General features: G+C 37.9%; 1 protein-coding gene across 3 annotated transcripts in view; it reads right to left on the bottom strand.

Moving 5' to 3' along the window:
• Positions 1 to 25,310, bottom strand: part of SCAF8 (SR-related CTD associated factor 8) — a 135,451-nt gene that overhangs the window by 93,558 nt on the left and 16,583 nt on the right. For all 3 annotated transcript variants that reach the window (XM_074948654.1, XM_074948656.1, XM_074948655.1), the window contains exons 2-5: positions 18,307 to 18,390; positions 15,986 to 16,030; positions 5,471 to 5,632; positions 3,447 to 3,603 (exon numbers count right to left, since the gene is read on the bottom strand). In XM_074948654.1, coding sequence (XP_074804755.1) covers positions 3,447 to 3,603; positions 5,471 to 5,632; positions 15,986 to 16,030; positions 18,307 to 18,390 — 448 coding nt within the window. The remainder of the gene's footprint in view (positions 1 to 3,446; positions 3,604 to 5,470; positions 5,633 to 15,985; positions 16,031 to 18,306; positions 18,391 to 25,310) is intronic.

The raw sequence follows: 25,310 nt of genomic DNA, 5'->3' as shown, positions 1-25,310 counted from the left end.
TCTACAGAAATGCTCTTATTTGTGTTATCAAAGATCAAAAGCCCCATTTTTCTAGGTGCTGAGCAGACACATAATAAAACAGAAAATCCCAACCTAAGAAAGAGAGCTCACAATCAACATTTCAGACAAGACACAGCAAGTGAACAAAAACAGACAAATGGGGTAAGGGTAGGTTGAGGGGATAAGACAGCAATAAAATAAAAAAGTTAACCAGAAAAGTAGAAATCACACGTCACTATTGGCCAAACCAATATCATAAGATAGTGATCTGTGACATCACGAAAGAGGTAGGTTTCACACTTGGGCAAGTATTCAGCTACCCAAAAGACTCAGTAATCTTCATTGTAGATAAGCTTAAAAATATTTAAAATATTCATAAAAATACAGTAACTCCTCGCTTAACGTTGCAGTTATGGTCCTGAAAAAATGCTACTTTAAGCGAAACGATGTTAAGCGAATCCAATTTCCCCATAAGAATTAATGTAAATGGGGGGGTTAAGTTCCAGGGAAATTTTTTTCGCCAGACAAAAGAATATATACACACATGCACACACACATACACAGTAGAAGTTTTAAACAAACAATTTAATACTGTACACAGCAATGATGATTGTGAAGCTTGGTTGAGATGGTGAAGTCAGAGGGTGGAAGAGGGTGGGATATTTCCCAGGGAATGCCTTACTGCTAAATGATGAACTAGCACTCCGCTGAGCCCTCAAGGGTTAACACATTGTTGTTAATGCACTCTCACACTCTACAAGGTAGCAGGAATGGAGGGAGGAGAGACGGCATGGCAGAGAGAGACAGAGACAGAGACACACATCGTGTGTGTGAAAGAGACGCGCATTGCCCCTTTAAGTACACTGACCCCACTCTAAGTACACTGCCTTTTTAAGTTAATCAGCAAGTTGAGACAGCAGCTGCTGCCAGCAAGCTCCCTCCATCCTGAGCCCTGTTATGTTCCCCCGCCCCCGCAGCTCTATGGAGATGGGGTAAAGGGTCAGGAGCGATGGGAGGGGGACACCCTGAGACATTAACACCCCTCTCCCCCTCCCCCCACACAGCAAGCAGGAGGCTCCCGGGATCAGCTCCAAGGCAGAGGGCAGGAGCAGCACACGGCAGTGGGGGGAGGGACAGCTGAACTGCCTAGCAATTGATAGCCTGCTGGGCAGCTGCCGCACAGGGAACTTAGGGGAGCTGACAGTGGGGCTGCCAGTCCACGCTGGTTCCAAGCCCCCACCAGCTGCTCTTTCTGCAAGCAGTGGACGAAAGCAGGCAGCTGCCAAACAACGTTATAAGGGAGCATTCCACAACTTTAAACGAGCACGTTCTCTAATTGAGCAGCAACATAACAACGTTAACCGGTACGACTTTAAGTGAGGAATTACTGTAGAACAAATGCTAGAAGAGGAAACAGGTGAACAACTCTAGCTTTGGATAGATGTTAGCTCCTGGCCTGCTACAAGATAAAACTTCAGGGAAGAGATACACTTGCTCCACAGGTAACTATAATAAAGATGTCCAATAACCTGCAACCTTGCTGCACTCTCCCAGCTCATCACCAGGCTGGGCCTGTCTACTTTACTTATAAATTTCCACCCACAGCTGTCAGATTCAGGGGTGATAGTCTCCTCTGTTTTGTCTTTCTCCCATCCAAATTCCTTTGGAGATGAATATTTCTGAGTCAAAAGAGCTCCCAGGCTGGGATTTTGCTGATTAGTTCCATGCTGTAGGTCTGATGAATGCTGCTCCAGATGTCAGAGCAACATCCCCTCCTTTCTGTAACTCAGAAGTGAAGGCAAGTGCTGAACAATGCCAAATCCAAACTACTGCAATAATGTCTTAGAAAATAATTCACATCAGATTTCAAAAAGTGTTAGTATGGTAAAAAAGTGATGATACCAGCAGTTTAATACAGTAAAAAGAGTACAAATATAAAAAAATGCACACAAGAGACATGAAGCTCAAGCAAAGTGCTTACCTAGTTCACATGATAAACTATATACATACACACACAAATGAAAAATACAACCGTTTCATGTGTATAAACAAGTTTATATTTTGGATTTTCTACATAAATAGTGCACGTTTAAATTATTTCATGTATATTAATCTGATTAAGTCTACACAAACAGAAGAAATCAAACTCCCTGACAATAGGCAATGTCAGGGCAAGTCCTTAGATTATCAGTTAAGTATGATCATATGTACAGCAAATAGAAATACAAATTTTGCTTGAAGTAAATGCAAGACAATGGTCCTCGATAAGAGATTCTCACACACTTATGGCACCAATATTTAACAAGGTCCCCCCCCATGATTGTTCACTGACCCATCATTTGCATTTGCAACCATAAAACCCTTTTTTATTGGATAAAACAGGGTGGATAAAAAAAATGGAAGTTTGTTAGGAAAAAAATGTATTTTTTTTTAATTTAAATTGGATTTCTTAAATTTTAATAGATTTTTTCAATAAACCTATTTAAAATTAAATTTGAAATGACAACGTGATAAAACCTAAATTTACAATAATCTATTACAATGATTTAAATCAAAATTAATACTAAACAGTACATGTTTGTTGCCAAAGTTTTTAAGAAAGTCAAATACTGAAGTGGAAGTCCCTGGCTAAGTACCTGCAACTAGAGTTTGAAGAAGTGCTAAACCAAATTTTGACAGCAGAAGCCTCTTTTGCAGGTGGAGAGAGAATATTTTCTTCATTTCAGTTTATTCAACTAGTTCAGTTCAATGACTAGTTCATTCAAAGTTAAGAAACTGAATGGTAGCTGAAAAAACAGGAAAGCTTGCTTTCCTCTTCCAATCTATGAACAGAAACATCCCTCGGCCCGCGCTGCTTCGCGCAGCCCCCATTGGCCTGGGACGGCGAACCGCGGCCACTGGGAGCTGCAATCAGCTGAACCTGCAAATATGCAGGTAAACAAACTGTCCCTGGAGGGCCATGTGCCAAAGGTTACCGATCCCTGGTCTATATTATATTGCAATTCAACATTTTAATGAGAATCTACTCTTCTCTAGGAAAATAACTTAGAAGTACAAATGCAAAACAAGATTGAAATTGATTATTTAAATCACGACTAAAATCAGTAATTTAAATTTCTCTGATTTAAACCAATGCACCCTTGGACAAACTGCATATTACAATTAAAGAAAGCATGTGTATTTGGGAAGTAAATGTAACTGGCATGACCACTTTCTATTTATGGTACTTCCCTGACCTACATGCTGGTTAGTTATTAGTAGATCAACTTTCATCTTTCAAACCATTCAATTTAGCTTTAATACTTTCCTGAAGGCTAGTGAAAATTTTGGTCCAATTTCAAGCATGTCAAGTTGGCAAATGTTGATAGCCGAATAGAAAATTCTGTTCCAAATGTTGAAGCAAGCTTTCTAATTCACTGAGAGACTTATATCCCATTTTCCTTTACCTGGTGTATTGTTGCTCATAGCAGCTGTTGTACTGGGCAAAACTGGAGTCACAACTGGAGGAGGAATTCCTGCTGCCATATCCAGGAGAGGCTGAATAATTTCACTCTTGAATACATTATTCTTCTGCCACAAATTTAGCACTCTAACAATTTTACTCTAAAGGAAAAATAGGACAACAAAAGGATTAAAGCTAGAAAACTATATGATGACTATCATGTATGATACTGTCAATTTATGAAGGTAGAAAGTCTTGCATATTTGGAAGCATACTAGAAAAGTATTAGTTTGGCTTCTCCAAATTCTGTACTATTATTCTTGGGGGATAACACTAGAAAATAATCTTAAGGGAATAATTTAAGAGTTACTGACACTTAAAAACAAGAAATCTTTCCTCCCCTCCTATCATTTTAATACAAGCACATATTAAACATGGCTCACATGTACCTACCTCTGAGCACCAGCATCATTTTTGTCCACTGAAATGTGCACAACTCAGAATAATTACAGTTACCTACTGCTGCTGAGACAGCAGAAGGAGCCCAAAACTGTGTGTGTAAGTCATGCTAGAGGCTATTTTTAAAATGTAATTTTGTCGATGAAGTAGTGTATTTTAAAGTATTAATCTGGAAGAGCTTTCACACCGAATTACAATAATTAGACAGTATTGCAATAATATAGATGAACTTTGGACTTAGATGTCAGTTTCCTTTAACACTCTGCAAGAAACTGTGAAAATAGTCTCAGCAATTTCATAAAGAGAATTGTGATGTCAATTTAACTAGCTCATTTTAAATCAACTTAAGCTTACAAAAGGTGCTTCCATCCTAAACCTGTTTTGAGTTGCTCTTAGCTCTCCAAAACCTTCAATTATCATGCTGAAATCTTCTGTGTTTTAACTCTGCCCAAAGGTGATTTATTTTTGAAAGTTTGAACAAAACTACATTTAGCAATTTTTAAAAAACAAAGTGACTTGGAGTTGGGAGCAAGGAAAGAGGAGAAAAGAGTCATTTTCCATGTTATAAAACCATGTTCTCACAGCCTTCTAATGAACAACTCTAGCACAGAAATTTCAGGAGATAGAAAGTTGAATATGGTACAGAAATAGCCTTCCTTGAATGCTTTTGTGTGTTCCCGGGAAAACTGCTTTTGATTTGTCAACATTCTATTGAGCATACACAAAAAGTGTATTTTTAATCAACACCTACATAAGAGTGGAAGATTCCTTTTCTGGGGTAGAGCTGGCTGTGCCTCCTGTTAGTCTTCCCTACCTTCCACCTGCGTAGGGACGTTCTGGCAGTGACCCTGGCTCGCTGGAAAGGCCCCAAAAGAACTGTTCCATATAGTGAAAGTTAGAACTGTTCAGTCCCTGGCTATCCTCACAATCAAAGGAGTGGAAAGGTAGCTTAAAACAACTTTACCATCTCCCCGTCAGCTCTGCCAAACATAAAATCGGCATAAGGATTTAGCCACAAATAAAAGTTGTACTTTCTTTCCAAGGTATTTCATATAATTCACAATTCAAGACTATACTAATTTTACCAATACAATTTTTTCATACTGGATACCATCATTTGGAAAGTGTTCTGCATTGCTGCTGCTCTCTCTTCCAATTCTGAACCAAAATGTGTTGGCCCATCCTGAGAATACATATCCAATCACCTCCTCCGATACACCTTGTAGAAACTTCCCATCTACTGTCCTCACAATAGGCGGGGGGCGACATTCCTTTGCAGTACACTTCTACATAGATCTTGCTCTCTCTTCTCATATAGACACCTCATTTCAACCAATTGTCTCTCTTCACAAGCACCTTAGGTAGAAGTGCCCCTGGATCTAATTGGAGACCGCTCTCCCTCAGACTACATATACTTTCAGATTTTTTTAAAATTTTCCTTAAGAAGAGTTATACGGGTTACAATTAGGTCTGTTAAAATAAAACACTAATGTCGTCAAACCTTTTTAATTTTCTTTGAAAAAATGAAATTCTAATAATTGTGTTAGCTTTAGAAGAAACAAGACATACCTTGTCATCCCCAGGACAACGGTATAAATTCTGGAAAGTGCTGATGATATTATTGCTGAATCTAGGAGCAAACACATCCTTCTCTTGCCCAAACTGATGCCGGGACTGTCGCACAATAGAGTCAATGACATAGAGACCAGGCACCTTGTATTCTGGTTTGCACTACACAAAGAAGATAGTTTAAAAATAATGTATAATTGAAAAAGAACAAAAATCACACAGTTAAGAGCCCAAGGACAGAAAATATCAACAAAATCTCAAATGACTAGATTTTTCCACTCCTTACATTTTATAAATTGACTTACCAGTACAAGTAAATGCTTGTGATGGTGCACAATAATTTTTAATTAGTCAAAGTTCTATGGATATCAATCTCATAACAATTAGACTTTAAATACATATACTATTTTTTAAAAAGGTATTTTATATCTAAGTCTGCACTGTATATATACATGATAAATGTGAAGCCATCTCAATTATTATAGCCTTGTTCAAATTTTCAGCTCATAGTACTTATATGCAGCATGATGAATATCAAATTTCACATCATTCCAAAAAAACTGGACTTATAATCAAACTAAAACAAGTTTAGAAATGTAATGCTCCTGTACCTTGGTCAAATAAAAAGCACTGCACTAATGACCAGGGAGAAAGAAAGAATGTCAACAAAGGGAGCTGGGTGTTAGTAAGCTTCTCTATATTTTTTTCTTTTTATCAATCGCTCACTCAAAACACTGGCTCACTGGAAGTCCCTGTAAGCAATATGACAAACCTTCATCCGAAATAGCAAATTATTAACTATTTCTGTCTCTAAACACTCATACGCTTATTTACTTGAGATGACACCAATTGTAAACATTTTAAAACTCTGGGAAAATTTGAAACTTATATTATATACAAATGGTGTAGTACCTATAAGATCACTAATGCATAAAATACAATCCTAGTTACAAAGGAAACTTTACACAGGAGAAATTACTCCCAAGGTCTTGTGAATGCACAAAGCTGAACCACTGTAACTAAAATCAGTTTAAAGACAGATTTAGTTAAACTGGTGCAAACCTTTGTGCAGCCACTCTTATATCAGTACATCTTGCATCTGTACATTTACTGATCCAACCTAAAAACAGGTTTTAACTTGATTTAAGAGAGTCTCACAGGCATTTATGCTTGTTTAGCTAAATCAGTTTAAACACACAACTTTAAACTTGTGCAACTATGTGCACAGACCAAGCCTAAGAAATAAATGAAACCTAAGACAGTTCATAAAATATTCTCAATTATATTTTGTATTGGTTGCAATTAGAATCTTAAACACAATAGTGCAACTTTCCTATCATTAGAGTCACAGAAATAAGAGACAGAAAACATCTTCTAGTCTGTATCTCTATATTTCCTAGCAATTTGAACAGTCCAGTTTTAAAAGTCCCAAGTTATTGCTGATCCCACTATTTCCCCAGGAAAAGTGGTCCACAACCTAATAGTACTCATTATCAAGACGTTTTTCTGGATATTCACCTTAATTTTTCCATTTGTTTTCTCCCATTTGTAACCCAGTATATAACATCATATAATTAATTCCTTCCTCTCCTTGGTGTTTACAACCTTGAATACTTATCTTGAATACCAACATCTTTGTTTTGTTCTTCAGTCATTGCTTAAACCAGCTCTATGTATTTAGATTTTCTAATCTTTCCTTAAATCTCAACCCCTGCAGCCTATCACTTTTGTAGTTCTTCTCTGGAATCCCTCTAAACTGTCAGCAACATGATGCCATAAGCAATATTTCAGGAGTGTTTGCACAGAAGCTGTATGGATAGGTGTGGTTACCTTCTTGGCTCATGCAGTCCATAAACATATGTATAGCACATTGTAAACTCATGTGTCTAATATGCTGCCCAGTGTCAGCGCTAAGTCTTTCAGCATTATCTCTTACCTGGTTTCTCACTTGTACTAATTATCTAAGGGATAAAGGAGTTCAGGAGAGCTGGCAGTTTCTCAAGGAGACAATATTAAAGGCAATACTGCAAATTATCCCAATGCGACGGAAAGATAGAAAGAGTAATAAGTCAACATGGCTTCATCATGAGCTCTTAGTGACCTGAAAAACAAAATGGAATCCTACGAAAAACAGAAACATGGACGAATTGCTAAGGAGGAGTATAAAAGAACAGCACGCACAAGCATGTAGGGACAAAATCAGAAAAGCTAAGGCATGAAATGAGTTACACTTAGCAAGGGACATAAAAGGCAATAAGAACAGGTTCTATAAGTATGTTAGGAGTATGATAAAGAAGGAGGAAAGTGTAGGTATAGTTAGTGGGGAAAGAGCACTAAACTGATGACATCAAGAAGGCTGAGATGTTTAATGCCTGTTTTTCTTCAATCTTCACTAAAAAACATTAATAGTAACCAGATACTCAACACAATTAATTAACAAGGGGGAAGGACCACAAGCCAAAACATGGAAAGAACAGATTAAAGAATATTTTGGTAAGTTAGATGTATTTAAGTGAGTAAAATTCATCCGAGGGTACTTAAGAGACTAGTTGAAGTCATCTCAGAACCGTGAGCAATTATCTTTGAGAACTCAAGAAGCGCTGGTGAGGTCCCAGAAAATTGGAAAAGGGACAATCACAGTACCTGTCTTTTGAAAGGGGAACAGAGAGGACCCAGGGAATTATAAACCAATCAGCCTAACTTCAACACCTGAAAAGATACTGGAACAAATCATTAAAAACAATTAATTTGTAAACACCTAGAGGATAATAGGGTTACAATGAATAATCAGCATGTATTGGTCAAGAACAAATCATGCCAAACCAACCTAATTTCCTTCTCTGACAGGGTTACTAGCCTAGTGGATAGGGGAGGAAGCAGAAGTGATATATCTTGATTTTAGTAAGGCTTTTGACATAGTCCCACATAACATTCTCACAAGCAAAGTAGGAAAACATGATCTAGATGAAATTACTACAAGATGGGTGCACAACTGGTTAAAGACTGAACTGAAATAGTAGTTATCAATCTATGAATGGTTTGCTTTCAAATTGGGAGGATATATGTAGTGGAATCCCGCTGGGGTCAGTCCTGGGTCCAGTATTCAATATTTTCATTAATGACTTGGATAATGGAGTGGAGAGTAAGATTATAAAGCCTGCGGATGACAGCAAGCTGGGAGGGGTTGCAAGCACTTCGGAGGACAGGATTAGAATTCACAATGACCTTCATAAACTAAGAGAACTGGACTGAAATCAACAAGACGAAATTCAGTAAAGACAAGCAAAGGACTATACTTAGGAAGTAAAAATTAAATGCATAACTACAACATGGGGGATAACTAGCTAAGTGGCAGCACTGCTAAAAAGGATCTGGCGGGTTATAGAGGATCACAAATTGAATGGGTCAATAATGTGATGCAGTTGCAAAAAAGGATGAGTCATTCTGGAATGTAGTCACAGGAGTGTTGTATATAAGGGCTCGTCTACACTAGAAAATTAGATCGGTATAACTATGTTGCTCGGGGACCTGAAAAATCCACACCCCTGAATAATGCAATTAAACTGACCTAACCCTGGTGTAGAAAGTGATAAGTCAACGGGAGAATTCTCCTACCGACCTAGCTACTGCCTCCTGGGGAGGTGGATTACCTATGCTGACATAAAAAGCACTCCCATTAGCATAGGTAGTGTCTTCACTGAAGCAGTGCCGCTGCAGCATTTTAAGTGTAGACAAGTCCAAAGAGTCAGGAGGTAATTGTCCTGCTCTACTCTATACAAGTGAGGTATCAGCTGGAGTGCTGTGTCCAAATTTAGCACTACACTTTAGGAAATATGTGGGTATATCCAGAGAAGCGCAACAAAAATGATTAAAGGTTTAGAAAACCCGACCTATGAAGAACAGTTAAAAAAACTTGGCATGTTCACTCTTAAGAAAAGAAGCATGAATGGGAACGGGGCTGAAGTGTAAATTCCCAGGGATTGCAGGGTGGATCTTGAGTCCTTTAGAGAACAGAGAGACGTGTCTGTCTTTTCATTAAAAAGGCTGGACTCATTGAAGGGGAGGTCTTGGATAGTATTTTGAACCTTTCTAGGGAAGCCCAATGATTGAAGCCACAAGCTCCTTCGCATGTCCAGTCCTGTGGCTAAAGATCTGGATGCTGTATCTGCGGTATCTACCGCAGCCTGGAGAGCCACCTTTGCTACCAAACTCCCCTCATCTAGAGAGGACTGGAACTGGACTGAGTCTTCCATAGGTAGCTTATCTTTAAATGTCACAAGCCTAGCACAGATGTTAAAATGGTTAAAATAAAGGCCTGGTAATTAGCAATATGAAATTTGAGGTCTGCAGAGGAGAAAACCTTCCTACCCATGAGGTCTATTCTCCCTGATTCTTTAACTGCTGCAGTAAATTTTTGGTAGTGTGACCAAGCTCTCTCCATAGCCACTTGTACCACTAACTAATTGGGGGCAGGATGGGAAAACAAGAAGTCCACACCCTTGGCCAGCACAAAATAGCATCTGTTGGCTCTTTTTGGTGTAGGGACACAAACTGCTCTGACTAGTTCTAATATGGCCTAGGTGATTGGGAGGGCCACGCTGACCAGTCCCTGTGGTTGTAAAATGCCCAGGAGTTGATGCTAAGGGTCCTGGACCTCCTCTAGCAAGATTTATAAATCAACAGCAACCCCCTGCAACAACTCCTTCTATTGGTGGTGGTCTGGGGATGATGAGGAAGCTCCTGTCCGAACTGGTTCTGGTTCTTCCTTCTCATACATCAGTAGAACCAGCTGAAGAGAAGGGGAGGAGTGACACGACTCCTGAGAGAGCCCAAGCGTGATCTTCGACATGATGAGGGCCTCAGTACCAGACCAGGCCACATGGACTGTTCAAGCAGGTGCTGCTTAAGGCGAAGGTCCTAAACCACCAGTGTTCTTTTCTTGAGCAATCTGCAGATTGAACAATGCTTTTTGAGGTGGCTCTTGCTATGACAAAGAAGGTACAGCGTATAGGGATTGCTTCTCCGCACAGAGGACAATGTTTAAACCCCAGTGAGGGCACCACCAGGGGAACAGACCACTACAACTAACTAGGGCTGTCGATTAATCACAATTAACCCATGCAATTAATTCAAAAAAATTAATCACTATTAATCGCAGTTTTAATCGCATTGTTAAACAGAATACCAACTGAAATTTATTAAATATTTTGGATGTTTTTCTACATTTTCAAATTTATTGATTTCAATTACAACACAGAATACAAAGTGTACAGTGCTCACTTTATATTACTTTTGATTCCAAATATTTGCACTGTAAATATAACAAAAGAAACAGTATTTTTCAATTCACCTCATATTAGCACTGTTGTGTAATCTCTTTATCTAAAAGTGCAACATAAAAATGTTGATTTTTGTTGTTGTTACATAACTGCACTCAAAAACAAAATGTAAAACTTTAGAGCCTACTACTTCATTCTGTCCTACTTCTTGTGCAGCCAATCAGTAAGAGAAACAAGTTTGTTTACATTTATGGAAGATAATGCTGCCTGCTTATTTACAATGTCACCTGAAAGTGAGAACAGACATTTGCATGGCACTTTTGTAGCTGGCGTTGCAAGGTATTTACGTGCCAGATATGCTCAACATTCGTATGCCGCTTCATGCTTCAACCAGCATTCCAGAGGACATGCTTCCATGCTGATAATGTTCATTAAAAAAATTGCGTTAATTAAATTTGTGACTGAACTCCTTGGAAAAGAATTGTATGTCTCCTGCTCCATGGTTTTACCTGCATTCTGCCATATATTTTGTGTTATGGTAGTCTCAAATGACAACCTCACATATATTGTTTGATTTAAGAACACTTTCACTGCAGATATGACAAAACACAAAGAAGGTTCCAATATCATATTTCTAAAGATAGTCGCAACATTAGGCCCAAGGTTTAAGAATCTGAGGTGCCCTCCAAAATCTGAGAGGGACAGGGTGTGGAGAATGCTTTCAGAAGTCTTAAAAGAGCAACACTCTGACACAGAAACTATAGAACCCGAGCCACCAAAAAAGAAAATCAACTTCTGTTGGTGGCATCTGACTCAGATGACAAAAATGAACATGCATCATGAACCACACTACTTTGGATTGTTATCAAGCAGAATCCATCATCAGCATGGATGCATGTCCTCTGGAATGGTGGTTGAAGCATGAAGGGACATATGAATCTTTAGCGCATCTCGCACGTAAATATCTTGCGACCCCAGCTACAACAATGGCATGCAAATGCCTGTTCTCGCTTGCAGGTGACACTGTAAACAAGAAGCAGGCAGCATTATCTCCTGCAAATGTAAACAAACTTGTTTGCCTGAGCAACTATCTGAACAAGAAGTAGGACTGAGTGCACTTGTAGGCTCTAAAGTTTTACATTGTTTTATTTTTGAATGCAGTTTTTTTTGGTACATAATTCTACATTTGTAAGTTCAACTTTCATAATAAAGAATTGCACTACAGTATGTATTAGGTGAATTGAAAAATACTATTTCATTGTTTTTTACAGTGCAAATATTTGTAATAAAAAATAAATATACAGTGAGTACTGTACACTTTGTACTCTGTTATAACTGAAATCAATATATTTGAAAAAGTAGAAAACATCCAAAAATATTTAAATAAATGGTATTCTAGTATTGTTTAACAGTGCGATTAATTGCGCGATTAATTTTTTTAATAGCTTGACAGCCCTACAACTAACATTAACTACTAACTACATACAACAAGAACTAGACTAAGACTATTTGTGAGGTGACAACCACACAGATCTCTGACTCCAGCCATGGGCAAAAAGATGGAACTGAGAGGGATTTGGGTGGCGCTGCCTCACATAGCCAGCAGAGGAGCCACAGCCACGAGGGGGGAGTGCTGCCTCTCTACGTGCACTGCTTGGCAAAATTTCCAGCTCCAGTGTGCACACACCTAATTGGAATACACATCTGCATCTATTCAAAGAAGAACTTGCAGAAGCAAGGAAGAATGTTCCAACAACCATTGTGGGCGGTAAGAAGAAACAGAGAAAGGGTCGAAGGGGAGGCTCTGCCCTATACACCATCGCACAGCAGCATGAGGCAGCAGAGAACACATACACTGCCTTGATGGGTACCGCTGAGGTAAAATTCTCCAGCAACAGTTCACTGGGCGTGTGCGCACAACTGAAATGGAATGCACATGTGCTATCATTCAAAGAAGCACCATGTGTATTTCAAAATATTCCCATTAAAATATCATTAGCTTAGCATTCAGGTGAATAAATAGGTGTACCTATCACCAATGCAAATCATAAAAAGCAAGGAAATAAGATACAAGTCATCCAAACATCCAATGTACACTACATCCATTAATTCCCGCTTCTCACCTCAAATACCTCTCTTCCACTACCTAGATCCCACACATTTCCATCCTTATCCTGAACTATCATCAGGCATCCTTAACTTCCAACTACGTTTACCAATAAGTACATGTTTCTGCACTTGATACAAGGTTAGTATCGCTTTCATAAATTATACTATGCATAGTTCTGTTTGTGGTTTTATAATACTGTGTGTATTCAAGTGACATTTAGTGTCACACTGTTAACTATGGCTATGAGAGGTTTTTCTATAACGTTTATGAAAACTTTCATCAGTTTTTTTAATTAATTACTTTATAAGAATTACAGATTTGAAATTGACATGTGTGCACATTGGTGTATTATGTTTACCCGTCTGAGGCTGTATATCAGTTGTTCAGGATTTGAGTAGAATAAGCCTTAACTCCTGTTGCCCACACTCAATCCCAGTCTCTGTTGCTTCTCGCCTTCTGGTCCTGTTTCTAATCCGTATGTTAACAGACACACTGAACAACACCATGTTTAAAGCCAACTCCACCTCTTTTATAAATGAACAAGAAAGTAAACATTTTAACTGAATGAAATTATTGCTGCAAACCCCTAAAATAAATTTAACTCATAACAGCGAATTAGAAATTAAGAAATGCAAGCAATTAGTAAAGGAAACTAAGGTATCCAAAAAATACCTATGACTAATAGGGTTAAGGACAATAAGAAGGAATTTTTAAATATATCAGGAACAAAAGGAGTCCTAGAAATGGTATATGACCATTATTAGATGAAGACTGTAACATTTTTAATAATGATGCAGTAGAGGCAGAAGTGTTCAATAAATATTTATGTATCTGAAATAAAGCTGGACAGTGTATCTATTACATGCATTAGACTCTGAGTTCCCTGGAGAAGAGACCACCCTTATACTTGGAAAGTACCTGGCATATAGCGGCTACTGCCATAAATAAATTACTACTAATAATAATTCATGTCATACAATGACAAGAGAGTCTCTTTTCAAACAGTAACTAAGGAGGATGCTAAAAAGCATCCATTTAAAAAAAAAAAAAACATTTTTTTTTTTAAGTTATCAGGTCTGGGTAACTTGTAGCCAAGAATTTTAAAAGAGTTGGCTGAGCACCTTTTGGAACATTTGAGTACATTTTTATTAAATCTTGGAAAAGTAGAGAAGAGTCAAAGAACTGGAAGAAAGCCAAAGCTGTGCCAGTATTTAAATAAAGGTAAACTGAATCTCCTGGGTAATATAGGACAATTAGCCTGACATGGATTTCAGGCAAAATAATGGAATGGCTGATGACTTTAATCAAAATAAGTCTCCTCAAATTAATTTAATATAATTTGTTGATAAGATTACACATCTGGTAACTGCTGATGTGATATGCTTTAAACTTCTATAAGATGTATGACTTAGTAGTGCATAATATTCTGATTTAAAATTTAGTACTATGCAAAATCAATATGGCACATACGAAATTAAATAAAAACAGAGATGGAGCTCAAAATGCAATTGTTAATGGGGAATCATCAAGGGAGTTATTTCAATTGTAATCCTGGCAGTGGTGGTTCTCAGTGCAACGTTATTCAATAACCTGCTAATGATCTGGAAGAAAATATTAAATCAGCACTGATAAAGTCTGCAAATGGCATATAAGGTAGGGTTGTAAGGAATGACAAGGACATGTCACTGATATAAGGAGAGAAATGGATTGCTTTGTAAACTGAACGTAATGAAAAAATAAACATTTTAACACAGCCAATGTAAGGTCTTATGCATCTAAGGGAGTGTCTACATGAGGACATGAGTGCAGTATGAGGTGGACTTTGAATTTAAAGCCCAATAGCTATACCACACTAACTCCACACATGATGCTCTAATACAGGGGTCTGCAATCTTTCAGAAGCGGTGTGCCGAGTCTTTATTTATTCACTCTAATTTAAGGTTTCGTGTGCCAGTAATACATTTTAACATTTTTAGAAGGTCTCTTTCTATAAGTCTTTAATAGATAACTAAATTATTGTTGTATGTAAAGTAAATAAGGTTTTTAAAATGTTTAAGAAGCTTCATTTAAAATTAAATTAAAATGCAGAGCCCACCGGACCGGTGGTCAGGACCCGGGCAGTGGGAGTGCCACTGAAAATCAGCTCGCGTGTCACCTTTGGCAAGCGTGCCATAGGTTGCCTCCCCCTGCTCTAATACTACACAGAGTACCGTTGTTAAATTTAGTATAGTCCACAAGAACGACTTGTGCTCTGGAAAACATGCCTTATAATGAGAGACTTTATGAGCTTAATATACTTATTAGAGAAGGTTAAGAGGTAATTTGATCACAATGCATATCTATCAGGCAGAAGATATCTTATACTACGAAGTTCTCATGATTTAGACAAAGGCATAACAAGATGATCCAACAAGAGAAACCTGAATACAGAAAAATTCAACCTGGGACTAAGATGAAAATTTTTAACAGTAGGGTAATTAACCATTGGAAAAGTTTACCAACTGATGTAGTAAATTCTCCAGCACTTGGAATCTTTAAATCAATATTGTATGTCTTTCTAAAAGCTCCAGTTCAAACATAAATTACTGAGTTCAACGCAGGAATCACTGAGTGAAGTTCTATGGCCTGTGTTATACAAGCCAAACTAGATGATGACAGTTGTCCCCTTCTAAACTTTATAATCTATGGAAAATATTAGCAGGAAATCAAGGAAAGCTGTAATACATGAAACTCTTCTTTGTTTAAACTGACTAATTTTCAAGTTGACAGCATCCCTTTAACTCTACATGAACACACAAACAAAATTAATCCCAATTCTGAAGATAACTGATCTAAAAAAGAATAGTAATACTTTAATAACCTTATCTCTGTACTCATTCAGGAAACAATTTCATCTTACATATACCACCAACTTATTTTCCAATCAAGAGAACTATCTTATTTATGCAGAATTTTTGCATGACTGATATTCCACTGAATTTTATAATTTTATATGCACACAAAATATTTATCTGTATATATACTCACACACGACAAAAAAATCTCTTCTCATTTATATTTCAAATAGTAGAATATTAAGTCCTGGTTTATATCTGTATGTTAATACAATATGCTCAAGTTACCTACCTTTTGAATGAATTTCTCAACACTCTGTACAACGTGTTTGTAGAACTAAAAAATAAGAGATGTTTTTAGAGTAGGGAACCAACAAAAATGCTTATACATATCTGACCTCCAATATTATTTGAACGTACAGTTCTGTCAACTTGACTTTAATTTCTACCGTAAATGTTTATTGCTACAGAAGTAGGAGAAAGGCAAAATTCCTGAAAAGCTACTGTTATTTTGTTTTAAGGAGCTAAAGGAAAAGTTAGACCTATTGCATATAATTCAACATACTAATATCATGCCATTGATCTATATTTTACCAACACTTTAAAATTTGCATTTCCCAATCTAAAAGAGAAAACGAGTAAACGAGGATCTTATCAAGTCTCCATTTTCTTCAAAATAAGTTATTCAGAAAAAGCTGCCCTAGTTCATTGCACTTGTTGGAACATCCTATACCAGTGAACATATCTATCCAAATCACATTGCAAATTCGGAAACACATGGTGAGTTTCTGTGTTACACCTCCAGGGGTTGCAATCCAGAATGCACCGCTCGGGGGGGCGGGGGGGCGGCAAAGGTGGCAGCTTCTCTAATTTATGGCTGCCTCCTGACTTTCGTACACAGGCAGCTCTGCAGCCCGGAGCAACCAAGAACTCTGTAATGCTCAGTGTGTGACAGAGATTCCCCCTCTGCTCATACTTAGAGTTATAAGAGAGTTCTAAGTCCATTACAAAATATGGATTTCCATGTGGTATAACACAAACACCAACAGTGGGTTGCTATTGTTGTGTTGTTGTTTTTTAACTATAACATTACTTTTTATTATATCATTTGGCATTAATTATGTTCTCTTCTTCAGGTGTAGGAAATGCACTCAGAGAAAAGACATATTTCCCAGACCTGAAGAAGAGCTCTGTGTAAGCTGGAAAGCTTCTCTCTCTCACCAATACAAGTTGGTCCAAAAAAAGATGCTACCTAACCCACCAGGTCCCTCAAGTATTATTATTACTAACCACTTAGTTCAGCAGCTATTATGTGGTGCATCACACAAACTGCTGTTTGATCAAATTTTGCAGCAATTCTGGTACACTGCAAACCATACTTTATATAGCGCTCTTACTTATTCCTCAATCTCCACCTGTTCGTTCCATTCCCCTGCTGTCATGCCACTACCTCCCTCTGATTGCCTAACTCCCTAGTTCAGGTGCCAGTAATTTCCCTGACACCAAAACACCTCAGAATACTCAGAGTAAAAATTTAGGTTCCAAGGCTTAATGTCTCCCTTGCTTTTATACTCTCTCATATATTTTTTTCTCCTATTTTCCATTCTTTCAACTGCATAACCTGCGTCTTTTCCTCCATTTTTCAACGCTGTTTTCTAATTTTTTTTTCATTTAGGAATGTAAAATCTTATTCATATACTAACAGTTCTATAATTTGAATTCAATGAACATGAAAAATAAAACCCCACAAATGCTGAATACTGTGCCACACCACAAAGTATTTTAGAGTTCTATGACCATAAAAAGAGAGGGTATAATTGTGACTATTACACAACCTTAAAGTGCACTTCTATTCAGGGGTGCTGGAACAATTTATATAGTGGAGGTGCTGAGATCCATTGAACTAAACTGTAAACTTTTTATATAATGGAAACTACTTCAAGCCAGTTGGTGCAGCACCTAGGCTTCTATTCTGAAAATATAAAGATGGCTTTGTGGGTTTTGATCTTTATTGTATTTCACTCATTCCAGAGCAAATTTACAGTTAAAAAAATAGAAAAAAAATCTTTAACTTCTAGACCTGCACACTCATGTTAGGCTCTAAGGGCTTGTCTCCAGTTACCATGGATCGACACTGCAGCGATCGATCCACCAGGGATCAAATTAGCAGGTCCAGTGAAGACCCACTAAATCCACCACCGATCACTCTCCCATCAACTCCGGTACTCCTCCGGACCAACAAGCATAAGGTAAGTCGACCCAGCACAGTGTAGACACCGCAGTAAATTGAACTAAGGTACGTCAACTCCAGCTAAGTTATTCTCATAGCTGGAGTTGCATAACTTAGGTTGATTTAGCCCCGTAGTGTAGACCTGCCCGAAGAGTCAAGCTAAGGTCTTTCTTTCTCACATATCACCACCAGTAACAAAAAATTTTAAGCCAAAACTGTCAGCTAAACCTGTAAAATCCCCATTACTTATCATACCTGCCCATATCTTGGAGAAGACATACAGAACGAAAAAAAGTTATTAGCAAATTCTGCATTTTATCAGGTTATTTAAGAAGTAAAAATAGCAGTAACTGAAGGGAAATAAAAAACAGTCAATTCCTTACCTTTATAGCCTTGATTGCTGCCTTAGTGATCTGTGTCATTTTAGCCTTAGAAATAGGTGGTTTGTATTCATTTAGCGAGTACAACTGGGGGAAAAAAAGGCAAGAGCTTTGTAAGAAGAAAGGAAAGATTTCACCAATCTTAGTGGGAAGTTAATGTTGAACATTTATGCCTGTGTGCATTCCACACTCACCCTGAAGGGGTTAACATAGGCCAGATAGGCCAATTAACCTATTAGGCTGCAAAGGGATGGGGGGAGAGGGAGACATTTAGGCTGAAAGGAAAGACCTAATCAAGGGAGGCTCACCTGTGCAGGAGCAGACAGCTCATCTATAAAGTGAGGGAGCTGGTAGCAGAAAGTCACTTTCTCTGGGAGGAGGGAGAGAAAGGGATTTGGAACCAAAAAGAGGGCTTTGGCTAGAAGAATGGATAATGTGAGCCTGGGATAGGCAAGGTAGAAACTAGTCCGGGGGAGCGGCAGGAAGGTTTGTGGTTGTCCAGATCCTCGCTGCTGGATACAGAGCCCTGGATGGGAACCCTGAGTAGAGGGCAGGCCTGGGTTCACTTTGTGCCACTCACTCAGTGATTGGTACGATCTGGGCAGAGAACTTGGAGGCTGTCTGGGACCATGCATTCTACCCATGGAGGGAGTGGCCCAGCCAGGACAGACAATTTAAGGACCACCTGGGACTGTGAGGAAGATGCTGATAGTACACTGTAAGGGGAGGACTACTGTGACTTGGCTGGAGGGCTAAACCAGGAAGATGAGGCAAGACAGCTCCTGAGGAGGAAGAGAGGAACCACAAGAAGGGGGCAGCAGGCTGAAAGAGCTAATCCCCAGAGCAGCCAGAAGGACGTGCCACACAGCAGTGAGTAAAGCATCCAGTTAAAGCCCCTTATCTTATCTTATCATATAGTTAAATTTCAAATAATTTAGGCATGCAATTGTATGCCTCATTTGAGCATGCAGTTATGCAATTTAATCAGGTAACTGCATATATAGTGAATCATGCTTCACTGAGTGATACTATATTCAATAGTAACTTTAATAACTAGAACATTGTCAGCAGTGATCCAACAAAACAGGGCTCATCAGAGGTTTGCTGTGGACTGAGGTCAGTATGTAATCCTAATTTTGTAGTCCTGACTGATGGACCATAATTAAAAATATAATTCATCCCTCTCCCCTGAACAAGTTGGACATCCGTACTCCAAAGCCATTTACTTGCTGTGAAAGCCTCAAGCTATTCATAGTTAATTGTCTCTACATTCATTTTCTTTTCTTCTTTCTCCCATACTCTCTGTGCTACCAGATGTAAGCTAGTCAGATATTGTGATGTTTTTTATACTTGTACTAGCAGATCCGGAGCCAAGCCAGAAATAGAGTGCCAAACCAGAATGCTTTACAACTGGCTTAAACTGTGACCTAGAATCAATCTACAATATGTCAGCTCTTCTTTCAATTTACACATCTATTTACAGTTAGTCAGTCTGCCTCAACGTTTTATATGAAAAAACTATTTTAAAGAATGTTAAGGTTGCAAAGTCTAGCACTCAAAAGCCAGGAAATGGCTGCATCAAAGTTGCCTGTGCAAACTTAATTTGTTCCCTTTGTACATATGCATTGTGGTCTTCAATTGCATGATCATTTCTTATTTCTTTTGGATCTAACTTCCTAAGTTTCTTTAATAACTTTAAAATTCAAAAACAAAAATTCCATCATGTGGAATCATACCGATTCCCCCACAGAGGTCATCAGAAAGACCGGAATCTTTAGACCCAAGAAAAGTCCTCTCCCCCTGGAGCTACTGGAGAAAAAGTAGGAGTAATAACAGGAAGAGTCTCTATGTGGCCCTACCACTAGAAAGGAACAGAGACACACTTTGCTGGTAGGTTTCATAGCTATTTACTGGACAGCAAAGGAATTTAGAGACTCAAGAATCTTGGATTCAACTCAAGGTTCTAAAGGGAAGAGAGTTCTCTAGTGGTTAGACCCTTGTGTCCCTGTCTCCCTCATGCCTCTCCCTGTCCCCTTCTGTTCTCACTCAACTCCTGCCCATCCCACCCTACTGGTAGAACCCCCCACTCAATTCACTAAAGTCATAAATTCATACAATTACACCCAAAGTTTGATACAGTTAATATTTTCTGTTTTAGATTATGTAACATCAGAGAAATGAAAAGGTGACCTGAAAGGTACTTCTCTCATGCCAACAGCCAAATTAAAAGTTGTATCTCTCTTGCGATAGTTGGGTGCATTGTCAACAAATGTATCTGCAGCTGCATTTGTTATGCTGTTCTAGCCATTATTAACACCAGCTGTTCCACACAAAAAAACACAAATCCTGAACTCAATTCTTTCCAGATAAGGAAAAAAGTATTTTGAACTATTTTTCCTTAAATATTTATATAAAGTTTAAGTCTGCACATTAAAACACACTTTGTTTAGATAACAGACTATAATTTAGACAACTGGTGTATTATGTCTCCAATGTACTGTCTAACAGATTGCAAGTCTTCTGGAGCAAGAAAATTATTTTCCTCTCAGTGTAGTTCAGCACAAGGGATGCACACAGCCCCATGATACAATTTTACCAAGATTAATTAAGGTAACAATTGTTTGTTTTTTAATATGCTCTGTTCTATTCTTTATAAGTGAATTGAAAACTAAGCTTTATATTCCATTCAACTAGGAGTACTTCATAACAGTCAGCAGCCCAGTATTATTCAAATAAAAGAGGGATAATGTAACCAGCGGCCACTTTAATCTTTACTACAGAGGTGTCCTAATTTACATAGCAGCCTTCCTAAATGGTTGTTGGCAGCATGTGTGATCTTAGTTATATTTATGCCACGCTGAGATATTATGCCATCAACACACAACTGGAAATGCTGCTCCAACTGTTCTACTCGACAGCACAGTTCTCTGTTATGTTGCTCTAACTGCCCTGCTTGGATGCAGGTTCAGTCCTAAGACTCTTGGCAAGTCTCCAGTGTGGTACTTCATTGGTCAAAGTTTAGTTGTTCTTGGCTAAAAGGTTAAAATGCATTCATGTCAAATATCTGGCTGCCAACAAATTATAGTCTACTGAACTACAGTATTATTAGAAGGAAAAATAATTATCTTAATAGAAAAAAATTGTTATTCGATAGCTTTACTTCCAAGTCTTGTGGATGTCTTCTACTCTGATAACCTCTGAGAATCAGTCTTTTCCTTAGAAACAATACATTTTACAACTTCTCTCTCTTGAATACATACCCATAACCAGGGTGGATAAAAATATCAATGATTTTTGTTTAAAAAAATGGATTTTTTTAAATTTAAAATCAGATTTTTTTTAATAAAATGCTTTTTGAGGAAAAACCGATCTAAAAATAGTTTTAAGATATCTTTGAGCTATAATGTATCTCATAATGGAATAGGGATTATAAATTATAATTCTATAGTATGAGACAATATATTCAAGTAAAGTTTAAGGAAAGTTTTGTAAATGAGTTCCAACAGTTCACAGATTAAGGACCCAATCTTATGGGGTTCCAGGGGCTTCTATATAGATTTAGGTTAATCTTTCTAGCTACCCAATGGGATTCAGTGCTCAGTTTAGAAGATACCATCAGAGAAGCTTAGTTTTGAAGTTCTCAAACTGTGGATTTGTGTCTCCAAAGATAACATACTCATTAACAGCAAAAATGTTTATAAATAAATAAATAAAATATAGAGGTGAGAAATAACAGACCTCAACCCTATTGTCCCTCTGCAAATTTGTGTACACAGAGTCAAACCCTTACCTCCCTCTAAAAGTGCAAAGTTTCAAAAAAGTTCGATGAACAGAAGATTGTTGGGGGCAGAATAGATCTGGAAAAGGAGAAGAAGTCTGGAGATAAATGATAAATATTTGGGGGGAGGGATAGCTCAGTGGTTTGAGCATTGGCCTGCTAAACCCAGGGTTGTGAGTTCCATCCTTGAGGGGGCCATTTAGGGATGTGGGGCAAAAATTGGGGATTGGCCTTGCTTTGAGCAGGGGGTTGGACTAGATGACCTCCTGAGGTCCCTTCCAACCCTGATATTCTATTACCATCTATGGCATATGCCAGAAGTCTTGAGGTCTTTCTGAGTGTAGCCTTCACTGATTTGAGATCTACCATACTATTCTCTCACTAGAAAGGAAAACCTATAATGGCAGCAGGCCGTTAAGAGAGACCCAGTTTGGGAATATTTTAATGAAGTTCCTCTACCTGTGGGTAAGACAGGCATATGTGCAAAATGTAAACAGTGCAACAAAGAAATGCAAGGTCTGGGTTGCCTGAATGAAACAACATCATGAGAAGTGTTCCTTCTCAGGAGGAAGCTGCATTGAAGATGATGAAAGGAACATGTCTGAACATGCAGGATCTTCAGGTTGGTAAACTTTTTTATTTCATACTTCTTTCTTAAGGACTGCCTGTCTTCCTTCTGGACTATTCTTGAATTCTCATGTTTGAGCAAAAAATATAGTTGTTACTCTATGGTACTATCATTTTAGATGCAGTTGTGATAAAAAATAAATAGCTGAAATAGGCAGATCTTCCTTTTACAATTTCACCTTTAAAGTAGTACCGAGTGTCAGTGAATGCAATGAGTAATACTAAATGAGCAGTATGGTAACAATAATTAAAATGACTGCACTGACTTATTTTGTTTAGGAGAATCCATCCTCAACATACAGGATTCTGAAGACTATCCACCTTCAAGGGCACCATCATTTTCTATCGTTTCTAGAGTTATCTGCCAATGATAAAAAAACGAGGAGTACTTGTGGCACCTTAGAGACTAACAAATTTATCTGGGCATAATAAATTTGTTAGTCTCTAAAGTGCTACAATTACTTTTTTTTTTTTGCTGATACACTCTAACACGGCTACCACCCTGAAACCTGCCAATGATAGTGTTTCAGTCACATCATGTATGTCATATAGCCACAGTATATCACCTGTTGCAAAAAGAAAAAAAAATCTCTATCATCCAGAAACAACCATAGATACATTTGTGATAAGAACCAGCAGATTACAAAAAGAGATAACTGATGAAAAAATTGCCCGGTTTGTTTATGCAACAAACTCTCCTTTCCATATGACTGAGAACCCAAACTTCATTAACATGGTTCAGTCATTAAGACCAGGATACTGTCCACCCAACAGAGCAGATGTCGCAGGTAAATTACTGGATAAAGTGTACGAAAGAGAAACTGAGCAGTGTGCAAAAGATCCAGAGGGTGAAACTGTTAACCTGAGTCTTGATGGGTGAAGCAATGTCCACAATGATCCTGTTGTATGCGCTTGTGAGAAAACAGAAGAAGGGAATGTCTTCCTTACAGAAACAATCGATACATCAGGAAATGCACACACAGCAGAATACTTACAGGAAGTAGCAGTAAAAAGCTATAACAAACTGTGAATAAAAATTCAAATGTCTAGTACACAGCTTGGTCACAGACAATACTGCAAATGTATCCAAGATGAGAAGAAATTCAGAAAAGAGTCCCAAACTAACAATATACAGTTGCAGTGCTCATTTCATGCACCTCCTAGCCAAAGACTTCAGTGTTCCAGAAACAAGGGCTAATGTTGTTGAAATTGCAAAATACTTCCGTAACAACCACTTTGCAGCAGCTGCTCTGAAAAAAGTGGGAGGAACCAAGCTAACTCTCCCACAAGTTGTGCAGTGGAACTCAGTAGTGGACTGTTTTGAGCACAATATCAAGAACTGGCCTAATCTGATGAGAGTTTGTGAACAAAATCGTGAAAAAATAGATGGCATTGTCACAGCCAAAGTTCTCAACACTGGGCTTAAGAGAAATGTTGAACACATGCTGAGTACCCTGAAGCCTATTTCTGTAGCTTTGAACAAAACGCAGGGAAATAGCTGTTTTATTGCTGATGCTGTTGAAATTTGGAAGGAACTGAGTGAGATCTTAAAAAGAAAAATATGCAATGACAGAGTTAAATTACAAGCATTAAAAAATTGAATGTGACAAGCACTATCTCCAGCTCATTTTCTTGCAAATATTCTCAATACTCGGTACCAGGGTCAAACCTTAACTGCTGAAGAAGAGGAGCTGGCAATGACATGGACATGCAGCAATCATCCCTCCATAATGCCAACTCTAATAAACTTCAGAGCTAAGGGTCAACCATTCAAGAAATATATGTTTGCTGATGATGATGTAATTTAAAGAAAGTCACACCAGTGAACTGGTGCAAGTCACTTAAGCACTTAGATTCAGAGACTGTTGAAGTGATAACCTCACTTTTAACAGCAGTAGCTTCTTCTGCTGGTGTAGAAGGAATATTGTCTTCCTTTGGACCAATTCATCCCAAATTGAGAAATCGTTTGGGACCCGAAAAAGCAGGAAAGCTTGTTTTTCTTTTCCAGATTATGAACACACAGGAAAATGAAGGTGAAGAAGACTGAGTTAGCGGCAGAAGCCAATATTTTAAGTTTCTCACGTTGACCTGGCTGACACAGTTGATTTAATTTTTGTTTTTAATATTTCATTTAACTATTTTAGTTAAAAACAATTTTAACAAAAACAAACCTGATTTTAAAAAACTTGAATGTTTAATTAAATTCAAAAATTCATATGCTTGTTTTGTTAAAATATTATATGTTTGCTGTTGAAGAAAAAAATCCAGAATACATAACGTTGTTTTAGTTAAATAAAACAATTTAAATGTCTGTCTGGTGATGTTCTCCTCCTAATACAGAATGGCAAGAAAATCCTCCAAATATTAATGATTAACCTGTTGAACTGGAGACAGTTCACCTCCCAATGACTTCATAAATATCCGCTTCAATTACCTCTGGTAAAATAAATAACCAAACAATCATTCATTTTCTGATATAGCTGTAAAACTAATCTGAAAAGTTTTCAAAATAAATCACTTCAAAAATGTATAGTGTCTACCTTCTAAAAATGAAACCTACCACTGTCTCTGAGTTGTGAAGAATATGTATTAAGGTTATAAC

The sequence above is a fragment of the Natator depressus genome, chromosome 3 (genome assembly GCF_965152275.1).
Source record: "Natator depressus isolate rNatDep1 chromosome 3, rNatDep2.hap1, whole genome shotgun sequence".
NCBI lineage: Eukaryota > Metazoa > Chordata > Testudines > Cheloniidae > Natator > Natator depressus.
Note: the sequence above shows the minus strand (reverse complement) of the source record. Positions and strands in the feature narration are given on the sequence as shown.